An 11,755-nucleotide genomic window follows, 5' to 3' on the forward strand; every position below is an offset into this window, starting at 1 on the left:
AAAATGATGTTTTGTGGGCTTAGTGTTGCTGCTGAATTTGTGAGGTTACGTGACAAGGCAAAAGTGTGAGTTTCAGTTTGTTTTGACCAGCAGAAAGGATCAAATTCAGTGCAACAGATGCGTCACTGTCAGAAAATGTGCCAAAGATCCCAAAGTGTTCTCATTCATTTTCTGTCTCTGAAGCCACTTTCTGATGTATTCAGGTAAATCAGGTATTCAGGATATTAAGCACACCTGTGTTTCCAAGTTTCCAACCCATGTGTGCCTCAAAGCTATTTTTTCCCTCTACAAGTTTTGAAGCAAGGTTGTAGGCCGTGAGAAAGAAGCACCTGTTTAACCTCCATGCTGATATTTGCCAGCCTCTCATTGGTCCAAGAGAGAGGGGGAAATGAGTATAAATACTAACTGTGGGGCAGCAGGTAAGTGTGGTTTTTTCGCTCACCCAGGGAAAAACATGAAGTTGTTCATTCTGGTGGCTTTGTTCGGGCTCAGCCTCGCCCAGCACAACCCCCACACCAAGCACGGCAGGACCGCCATCGTCCACTTGTTTGAGTGGCGCTGGGCGGACATCGCTGCAGAGTGTGAGCGCTTCTTGGCTCCTAATGGCTACGGTGGAGTTCAGGTACGTATGGCTGAACACAGGGATCAGATAAATATAATATACTGTAGGAGATTTCTGCTTTCTTTACTTGAAAGATTGTTGTTTATCGCTTTGAATTTAAATTATTTTTAGAAAAAGTTTTTTTTAGAATTCAATAATCTCTTTTAATCTGTCTATATTCCTTTTAAACGGTACTCTGGTGATTCAGTGTAGCACAAAATAAAGTTGGAGGAACCGGATTTTCAAAAGAATGGTAAAAAAATGGAAGCATCAGAAACAGATATTGAAAGTTAGTGTGATTAAAGCTACAAAAGACTACAATTCCCACACAGTGTTTCATTAGCCCTCCGTTTTTCCAAACTTAAGAAAGCCACGCATATGTCTCATGATGATTCAGAGCTTCATGTGAAAAAGTACACTTTAAAAAAAAAAATACAACTGCACTCGATTTATTTCTTTTTGACAACAATCAACTGTCTGCAAACAATTCCTGCGCTAAAAGTGAGAATTACTGTGATGTCTTCCCTCTGTGTCGCTCAGATCTCCCCTCCAAATGAGCACATTGTTCTGGACAGTCCCTGGAGGCCCTGGTGGCAGAGGTACCAGCCAACCGGCTACAACCTATGCTCCAGATCTGGCAGTGAGAACGAGCTGAGGGACATGATCACCAGATGCAACAACGTCGGGGTAAACCACATCACAACAGTGATTTATTGAAAGACATTTGGAACAATGCTCCTCTACGTATGTCAGCACCTTGTGAATCTACAGCTGTGTGCAAGGCGACAAATTCCTACCAGATACATCTCCTTACACTGGATACTTAATCCATCATCATCAAGCTGTTTTATAACAACAGACACATGGTATTTCAGAACAAAAGCCTTTTTTTAAAAAAAAAAAAATCTGTCTTAAAAAAAATAATGATTCACACTGTAGACAATTAGCTGCTGTTTTTTTTTTTTGTTTATGATGATATGCTTCCTAGATACTGACATTGCAGTTAACCATTAGTGAGCAGTGCAGCTTTGTCATATTCCAGTGACCTGAGAATGAACTGAATGTGTTAAGAAAAGGATCGCACGTGAAGAGAGATAGCACGGAGGTGTTGATTAGTTGTCTCGCACCTACACAATCCTGCATCTGCCCCACAGGTCAACATCTACGTGGACGCTGTCATCAACCACATGTGCGGTGCTGGTGGTGGAGAGGGTACACACAATTCATGCGGAAATTGGTTCAGCGCTAACAGGAAGGAGTTCCCCACCATCCCCTACACCTCCTGGGACTTCAATGATAACAAGTGCAGGACAGGCAGTGGCAATATTGAGAACTATGGTGACCCCAATCAGGTGATGAATCACATCTCACAGTGGAAGTCAGAAGCTTCCACATCAACCGATTGTTTGAGTTTGAGGATATGGGGTGAAAAAGAATTTGATTTAGGGTTTTTTTTTTGTATTAGAAGTTATGTTTAGATACACAATAAAAAAAAAAAAACAGTATCCCAATGAATGTGCGCTAAATTGCATACAGTCTAAAGATTGAATTAGGCCAATTTCCAAATTCTTGGTTTGTTTTGTTGACATCACTAAGAATCAGAAAACATCACAAACAGACATTAGAAAATTAAAAAAAGTCTTTTTTTCTATATATTTAGGAATAAAATGTAAAAGAAAATAAATACATAAGGTGATTATAGATATCACCATGACACGTCCCCTGTTGATTACTTACGTTCAGATTGCACTTGTAAGTGTTTGTTCTTAAAACAAGAGTAAAAAGACAAATTAAACAGTGAAGTAAATGCTTGTTTCTTTCTGCTGCAGGTGCGCAACTGTCGCCTGGTGGGTCTGTTGGACCTCGCTCTGGAGAAAGACTATGTCAGGGGCAAGGTGGCCAACTTCATGAACAAGCTGATCGACATGGGTGTGGCTGGATTCAGAGTGGATGCCTGCAAGCACATGTGGCCCGGCGATCTGTCTGCTGTCTATGGTCGTCTGCACAACCTCAACACCAAGTGGTTCCCCGGTGGCTCAAGACCCTTCATCTTCCAGGAGGTACATACTTCAACATGTCATTTTTGAGGTTTACATGATTTCAAGACTGAAATAGTGACATGTGTCAAAAACTGGAGAAAATATATGTTATCGTATTGAGTGATGTGCTTTACCGGGATATCTTGCTGAACCTCAAGGCTGGATGAACTTGACCTGGTTTGCAGAAGAAAAAAAAACATGCATCCAGCAAAATAAAAAAAAAAATAAATAAAAAACTGCTGCCAGCAAAACTAATTTACATTCAGGTTCATGCCCCCAGCTGAAGTCGACAGGGAAACATGTGATTACATGAGTACTAACCGCCCACATAACCAATATTTATGACTGATGGCGCAAAAGAAAAACAGCGAGCAGAGCCGTGGGAAAATGAGCACAGAGATCAAGATGACGCACGCGGACACATGCACACAGACAGGAGCTGTTTGGATTCAAAAAAAGAAAAAAAAACATTAACAGAGTGGTAGCAGGTGAATGCAGCTTTCATGAGGCTGTAAGTTCATGAACCAGAACATGCTAACAGGCAAAAACAGCCCGTTAACCTTTGAAATAAGTGCTTTCTGTCTTCACTAACAACATGACTGTTAACAGCAGACACATGATTCTGTTCTCTGCTGAATAGACAAAATAAATAAATAAATAAATAAATAAATAACTTCTAGTCAGTCCACAAATCACTGACATGGTGCAGTTAATTCAGATCATATGTATTATGAATATTATGGGTGACGTGAATTATTTCCCTCCAGGTTATTGATCTGGGAGGTGAGCCCATCACCTCTAAAGAGTATTTCCATCTGGGAAGGGTGACTGAGTTCAAGCACAGTGCCAAACTGGGAAGTGTCATCAGAAAATGGAACGGAGAGAAGCTGTCTTACACCAAGTATGTGTATTTCTGTTTGTCGGCCATTTTTGAACATTTACCTAACCATGAGAGGACTTCAGTTCCAATCGCTGCATAAATTCCTGGATTTACCTGTTTTGATTTCTAACTGTGTTTCTAGAGACAAAGCGTTTGACAGAATTATTCATAAATGATCACTGGTTAGAACTGGTGCATTTTGGAGTTTCTGAATTGAACACTTTGATATTTGGCTGTTCTAGAAGTGCGCCCCTCATTAGTAAAATTGCATTGCTGTGTGCAGGAACTGGGGAGAGGGATGGGGCTTCATGCCCAACGGCAACGCTGTCGTCTTCGTTGACAACCACGACAACCAGAGAGGCCATGGTGCCGGTGGTGCTTCCATTGTCACCTTCTGGGACGCCAGGCTCCACAAGATGGCTGTTGCATACATGCTGGCGCACCCTTACGGAGTGACCAGGGTGATGTCTAGCTACCGCTGGAACCGCCACATCGTCAACGGAAAGGTAGACTCTCTTTTGATCAACAACAATAATGATCAAATTCAATGTAAGGTGTGTATTTCTAACAGATATTTTCTGTGAAACTCGATATCGTCCGTCATTATCTTGTAGGATCAGAATGACTGGATGGGCCCTCCCAGCCACGGTGATGGATCCACCAAGCCCGTTCCCATCAACCCCGACCAGACTTGTGGAGACGGATGGGTGTGTGAGCACAGATGGCGTCAGATCAAGTGAGTTCTCAGACAGCGAGAAGGGAAACCAGTCCACACAGAGCTCCTTTTTTTTGTTTGCCTCTGCTTGGTCAAATGGATTTGAAAATGAGGTACATTGCAGGTCGCGATCATAATTTGTCTCGTTTTACTTTTAGGAACATGGCCATTTTCCGTAATGTGGTCAATGGACAGCCTCAGACCAACTGGTGGGACAATCAGAGCAACCAGGTCGCCTTCGGACGTGGTAACCGCGGTTTCATTGTCTTCAACAATGATGACTGGTAAGAATGATTGGCTAAGTGCTCGACCTGGTGCTGACAAAATACTGAATTCACCCACTTAAATAATATTCAGATTACACAAACATGCAGATGCAGATAAATTAATAAATATATATTACAACATTCAGCAATCAGTAGAAACAATTCATTTAATTCTTATGTCATGCAATGTAATGTTGTACCTTTACCTATTTAAAACTGAAAAAAAAATATATAAACAAAGAGTATGAGGTGTACAAAAGAAATTCTCCTACAGAAACTGTATAATATTTATCTTGTTTAATTCCTCCCATCACATAAAAGTGTCTTTCTCTCCCTCAGTGACATCCCAATGCTTTGATCACAAAATACAGATAAAATAAGTTTTGTGACACTGTGGCTGCTTTAATAAAAGTATGTACCTCGCCCTCACCTTCAGGAACCTGGATGTGACCCTGAACACTGGCATGCCCGGAGGCACCTACTGCGATGTCATTTCCGGCCAGAAGGAAGGAAACCGGTGCACTGGGAAGCAGATCAATGTGGGCGGTGATGGCCGCGCCCACTTCAAGATCAGCAACATGGATGAGGACCCCTTCGTCGCTATCCATGCTGACTCCAAGCTGTAATCACAACAACTGCCAACTTAAAATAAATCTTACTGTAGTCATCCAGAAAAAAACTGACTTGATTTTTTGACTGATATATCAAGAAAAAAAAACAAAACACACTGAGTCAATCAGGGATTAAGAAGCTGTGGTCATCTATTTTTCGATCGAGGTTATTCACTGACGTCACTGTGTGCAGACATTTTGCAACAGTCGGTCCCTCCTCTGCATCTGCCATCAATGCATTCATAGAGAAAAGGGTAAACTTTGTATGGGCGTACTGTCAGCAGTCAACTGCTCTCCCCATTCATAGCAGCTGTCATGTGCTAGAGTGGTTGTATCGCAATCAAGACATCAACTCATACCATCAATACTTGCAAACTTAAAGGGTAACATACATGAATCACATGTTTGGAGAAAATCTGTCCATCTGTTAGTGAAATCTGGCTTGAGGAACAATATGATGATACTGTTTGACCACCATCTGTTAAAGAAAAAGTATTTCTCAAGCTTAAGCCACAATTTAAAGCCCCTGCAATGACAACTGCTGTGCTTCCATCTTGAGAGGTTGCTCGGTACGAAGAAAGGCTAATAGACTGTCAGAAATATCCAACACTGACAGCAGGGTGAAAAGAGTTACAGGATTAATTTCGATAATGACCAGAACAGTAATTTACTTCTCAATTAATAAATTTGAGGTTTAGTCACATTCAAAGTCATTTGAAATAAAAAAAAATAATGTTTCACTGGAGAGACTTAAATGAGGTGACTGTTGGCTGAAGTCCGACTGCCTTTACTGCAGCTGCAACCGTCAGCTTTCTGTTCTTACGCGGTACGTATGCAGTTCACAGTCACAAATTGCCTTTTGAAACTATTTCATGAAAAAGTAAACTACAGCAGCTCTTGGTTTCTACCCCAATGACAAAAGACAACAATAACCAGCACATTCATGCTAAAGCTGTAGCTCTTGCAAGCTAATGCTAAAAGTCCTTGAGTTGGTTGAAAACACTGTAAGAAAGGGACAGCTCAATTCACAAAATCAGTAGCTTTAATTTCTTTATCTTCTTTATCTTCTTTTTCTTTAATTATGCAAACTGCAACAATCCTCGAATTACTAGCTAGCTTGAATTACTGAGGCCAAAAACACCTGCTGTGGGCCAAATTAATAGTCATGACAGGCCTTAATTTCAAATCTTAGCCCAACCTGCTGGTAAACCAGCCCAAATTCTGTCCATGCTCCAAGCCCACTTTACCCATAATGCAACTTAAAACCGCCCAACATGGCAATGCTATGGCTGACCAAGAATTCTGACATTTTCGACAAGATGAGATTTGGGTTTTGTAAAGGCCAGAGACATAATACATCTTACACACATAAGTTACACTGCTTCAACTGGGCCTGTCATGAAGTTCCATTTGCTATGTGACGCCTGGATGACTGGCTGTTTGTGAGTGATGCAGCTCATTGGTTGAATTGTATGAATGACAGTGAAATAGTTACATTTACATTCACTGATTTCCATTTTTCAAAAAGATGTTTTAATCAGACGGCTGCACGGTCAGTGAGTGTCCTGAACAAGTCCTGTGATGCATGCGAATGTCCTTCCTGCATTGTGCATTCTTGCCCTCCGCTGGGATCAGACTACTTGCCCTCACACTGCAGCCACTTCAGTTTCACCTGAGTGCAACGTTGGCATCCGTTATTAGGGCGGCGTCGGGGCCCAGAGGGCCAGTGAGCAAACTCTCCATCCTTTACTTCCACCCTCTCTCTTCCTGTCCCGTCACCCCGGATTTCTCCCCTGTCCCCTCCCACCCACAGAGTCCTCGTCAGCAGCTCCTGGACGGGTGACACTGGAGTGCCAGCCACCAAAGGTGAGACTGCGAAGGTGGTGCCTGACAGAAGTCGTCTCGTCTCCGTTGTCATGGCAACATGACCCATGAGTGCAGAAGAAAACCTGGAAACATTCTTTATGTCTCATAGAAAGAAAACAACAGAGCAACGGTGAGTGTTGTCTCGGTAAATGTGACGAAAACAATGACAGCTCACATGGTTTGTGTTGCAGTGCACAGAGAAACCTTGAACCACTAAATTGTCAATCAAACCGTCGGGTTCATACTGGAGGCACCAGTACATATAGGTTATATTATACACCATCATTCCCCTCACATCTGAATGTATATCAAGATTTGCTTTCCTCTGAAGTAGTGTTTAATTCATATCATGAGGCATTTGATGAGTCTTTGCTCACGAAAAATGTGCGAGGCGAGAAAGTCGGAGTGACAGAAAGTGCAGGAGAAGGATGGAAAGAGACCTTAACATCGGACCAGCCGCAACATATTGCATCTGCTAAATTATTGACCCTCTCTCCATCTCTTGGTCCGGCAGCTGTGAGGGCCTGTACCTTCCGATTAGCTGCAGAGATGTCAGTGTAGCAGACCGGGGTCTTTGGTCCTGTCATCCTCACTGATGCTTTGTGACATGGCTGTCAACGGTGTCCCCGTCCTGTTTTATATTTCATACAGTGCAGCAGACCTGCCTGTCACATCACCCAAGGAGAAGGACAGTCATCAACTTAAAGACCAGGCAACTGAGTTTTTGGATCCATCCAGCTGGTCTCACACGCAGAAAGTCGAAAAGAGAGTGTGGGTTCATGCCAACATTAGTTTGAATAAAGACAGAATGAGACGATAATTTAAAAGCCTTGTGGAAAAAGGTAAAAAAAAAATAGATAAATAAAAAGCATAAAAAATGTATTTATTACATCATAATGATTGTGGCTGTATCTGTGCAGTATCCTTTTTGTTGGAGGCTGTTGCAGCAATCATGAACACAGCACATCATGATTCATTTCAGCCATGTGGTCCCCGGGACATGTTCAGCTTCGCATCACATGGGGGCAGTATTGAAGCAAGAACTGTGAAACAAGACCTTTTTCCAAAGCAGGATTTTTAAAAAGGTCCATGAGACACTTGGCTCCCAGTTAAATTTATTTCACAACTGCTTGAAATTCAGAATAATTCAAGAAACGGAAAGAATTCCGAAGATGACTGATGTACGAATTAAGCATGAATTATATATATTGTCAGTGACAGTCTAAAAAGAGGTGAGTGATGTATGACCGCTGTGCTCATACAAACTTAATACATGCAAAACTGCATAAAGTCAGTGCTGTCAGTGTTTGCTCCCAGCTGATGCACACCGTGCCGTCGGCGTCTATTAACGCGAGCAGGCCACTGTTTATTTGTCTGAAATTTTCTAAACCGATCGTTCTGACGAAGAACTCGGTGCAGAGGGGTATTGATTCCACACTCCTGACAGGATCTTCATCCACTTTCTCACTGGCGAGTCTTGTCAAGCCTCCAGCTTCCTCACCCAAATAGTTGTCACGTCATATCTCTGTGTACAGACACTTTGACCATGGCAACACACTACGGCAAACTTTTACATCTACAAATACTGTAGGCTTCCGTTCAATAGTTTGCAAGGTTATTCAGAAACATTATGGAGCAAGATTTCAGTTCAAGCTAATTGATCTAGATGAAGCTGGAGAAAGGACATTTCTAGGAGCAATACTTAAAAAGAATCACTGAGATGTGCAGTATTATCCACCATGAAAATACTTTAATACACATACAATATGTGACAAAGCTTTTTTATGTTCCCTTTGTTACTACCACAACTACAACCACTTCTGAGATATAAGGATTTCTGAAAGCAGAGGGTACTTCAGATGTTTTAGTTTTTACTTATTTTAAAAAAAACACAAGACTTGTTTTGCATCATGGATCTCATTTACAGCATGTGAGAGTTGACTGATCATGTTGTTTGTATTTGTGAGATCAACCCATATGTTTTTTTTTCCCCCCAGGTACAGATAAGGATTATTGGTAATCATGTAGACAGGTAAAAGATATTTGGAACTGATACACAGCATAGACATTAAAAACTGAAATTTTGGTTTCTGTTTGTTTTTTCTTTTGCTATTTTAAACTTTTGTAAACATTTATCTGATAACTTGAGGAACTTGTTGAGATTTGGATTATTCGGTGTTCAAGTGGCACTAAAATTATATATATATATATATATATATATATATATATATATATATATATATATATATATATATATATATATATATATATATATATATATATATATATATTTATATTTATATATATATATTAATCTCACTGACAAATTTACCTGGTTATATTATAAAGGAAAGTAAAATGAATGAATGAAGTAAAAATTAATGAGAGGGTAATGGCTCTAGTTTGGATTCCAAAACAGGAAATGTCTCACATTAGTTATTAATCCTCTGTATATGATGTAATAAAATGTACTCAATACAACTGTTCCCAAAGAAATATAAGTACCATACAATGCACCATACATACACAGGCTGACCCAAACCCCACTTGCCTTTATATGAGATCATGTCCTACATAACTTATCTGACAATTAATGTTTAGAACAACGGAGCTTCACCCACAGTGTGATATGTAATATAACCATGTTAATACAATCACTCTTGTCAAAATAGAATCATTTTCTCCCAAAACACACAAGCTAATTTAATCCTCTGATAGAGCGAAGAGAAGAGCATGAAATGATGTTGATACATGAGTACATTGGTCTGTGTCACCGTTACCCTTTTCCAACACCTCTGCTGTCCTTGCAGTGAGCTTATTCATACCCCCCACCAACAGATTATACAGCAGCACACAGAGCAACGTGAAGGTTGGCCTTTCGTGTCCTCATACATTTCTCTGCTTTAGTCTTAATGATATCATTGCCAGGCTAAGTCATCTTTTACACCTGACACCCCACAGGGTGGCCAATATTTAGTCTATGCTGTGCATGCGTGGGTGCATGTGTGTGTGTGTGTGTGTGTGTGTGGTTTTCCTCCCCAGGCATCCTAAACGCAGAGCGAGACAAGCTGTACTTAGCCCTGAATCGTCTACCCAGGCTGTAATATGAGGCTGAAATACCACAATGTGAAACGGGCGCCCAGCACAACTTTGAAATAATTGAGACAAACTCATTCAGTCGCGGCTCATTTAATATAATGAGCAAAGTGAGCTGCTCAATTTGCATACTGATAAGATGCCTCCATCAGGATACACAGCACCCCCTCCCATACATGCTCACCGTGGATATTACATTTAATAAGAGCATGGATTTACTTTACAAACACGCTAAGAGAAGTGCAAACTAAGGCATTCAATTAGGTCATTGCCAGGTCTTAATCACCGCGAAGACAGATTGGGCAGTGGGTCGACAGCTTCCAGAGTCCTGCTGCCAATAGAAACGCCTGGATACAGGCTTTAACACAGATCGAAAAGGTAGGAAACACAAAGCACATTTGGTCTTTGGTAATTTCTCTTTGGAAAAGAAATCCTGTCTATTTCAGCACCATTTATATTTCATGTGTTGGCTTCGGGATCTCATGTGATGACCCCCTTTCAGCTGTCACCCCTGTGCTTTCTTTATTGATCCCTGTTATTGCAGTGAAAGTCCCCCTGCTGCTTCTGTTTGCTCCCTCGCATTCTCTCCCCATTCCAGCCGATTCCAATTGCACAGGTGCTCTGCCTGGCTATTTGTATTGCGCACGGCGGTATAGCCGAGACCAAAACAGTGAGGGCAACAGCACTGGCTGGTTTAAATCGCATGTTTGTGCAGTGGCTCCGAGCACTGCTGGAGGAATTAGACCAGCGACGCAGCCCACGGCCTGGTTCCAGAGCCCGCAGGCCCGTGGAGCAAGACTTTCTGAAAGGGAGCAGATGGTGACATGAATAGTGCAGCAGGTCCCATCCACCCCCGCCCATTGCCTTGCGTGCAGCACATTACCTCAACAAACGCTTCACATAATTGATGTGCTGGAATGGCCCCATCATCACTGGATTTTGCAGAGTGGCAGAATCATCAAGGTCATTACCGCCACTCTGACATACGTACTACACTGTAATGCAGACTCTGGGACTTCTTCAAGAGGAGTGGACTTCTTGAAACTTCTTGGAGACATGTGTGTGTCTCTGTGTATGTGACACTGGTACAGAAAAAATCTACTTTATACGTGCTCATCTGACACATGTATGTACATCTCATACATGTCATACGATATGAGTGCTAGATTATGTAACATTCTCTGTCCACGCAATTTTCATCTTGATTTTAAAAACACTATTTTCACCTAATTCCCTGTCTGTCTGCCAGACAGGCGTTGCAGGAGGGGGAAGCCCACAGAAACACTTAATTATATATGGCAGCCCTGGGCAACACATGACGTTAAATTTGTATGGCTTGGTTTAGACAGAGTATGTCTGTTTCAGTGACCCTGCCAGCCTGGCGCGCTGCCATCGTAGTCCCAGTCTAATTTCTATAAATGTGATGTCAAGCAGTTTTCTGGTAAAACCAATCGGAAATGATGAACATTTCCCCGAGGTCAATTCCTATGTGTTCTACATCAGTATAGTCAACCTGATAAACAGTCGGTTTACAAAAGCTGTCTGTGCAGCCCGTCCACCACCAGGCATTGCTTTGTCAATGTCTGTATGTGATGTCGATGTGATACTTAAAAACAAATTATGCTGATGTGCTAAGTTTTTGTAATGGTGGTTGATGGGTAAAATGTTTTAAGGGCCACAG

At 41.6% G+C, this 11,755-nt stretch overlaps 1 protein-coding gene across 1 annotated transcript; it reads left to right on the plus strand.

Moving 5' to 3' along the window:
- Positions 1–418: 418 nt before the first annotated feature.
- On the plus strand, positions 419–5,184 carry LOC119011173 (alpha-amylase). Its single transcript, XM_037084100.1, has 9 exons — positions 419–622; positions 1,142–1,288; positions 1,756–1,953; positions 2,431–2,661; positions 3,408–3,541; positions 3,804–4,026; positions 4,135–4,256; positions 4,394–4,519; positions 4,938–5,184. The coding sequence occupies exons 1-9, from the start codon at positions 455–457 to the stop codon at positions 5,125–5,127; spliced, it is 1,539 nt and encodes a 512-aa protein (XP_036939995.1). The 5' UTR covers positions 419–454; the 3' UTR covers positions 5,128–5,184.
- The last annotated feature ends 6,571 nt before the right edge of the window (positions 5,185–11,755 follow it).

This window comes from Acanthopagrus latus, chromosome 21 (genome assembly GCF_904848185.1).
Source record: "Acanthopagrus latus isolate v.2019 chromosome 21, fAcaLat1.1, whole genome shotgun sequence".
Classification (NCBI taxonomy): domain Eukaryota; kingdom Metazoa; phylum Chordata; class Actinopteri; order Spariformes; family Sparidae; genus Acanthopagrus; species Acanthopagrus latus.

Coding starts and splice junctions, on each gene's coding strand:
- LOC119011173 (XM_037084100.1), top strand. CDS start 455: ATGAAGTTGTTCATTCTGGTGGCTTTGTTCGGGCTCAGCCTCGCCCAG. Junction 1,954..2,430: donor ACTATGGTGACCCCAATCAG/GTGATGAATCAC, acceptor TTTCTGCTGCAG/GTGCGCAACTGTCGCCTGGT. Junction 4,257..4,393: donor CACAGATGGCGTCAGATCAA/GTGAGTTCTCAG, acceptor TTTTACTTTTAG/GAACATGGCCATTTTCCGTA.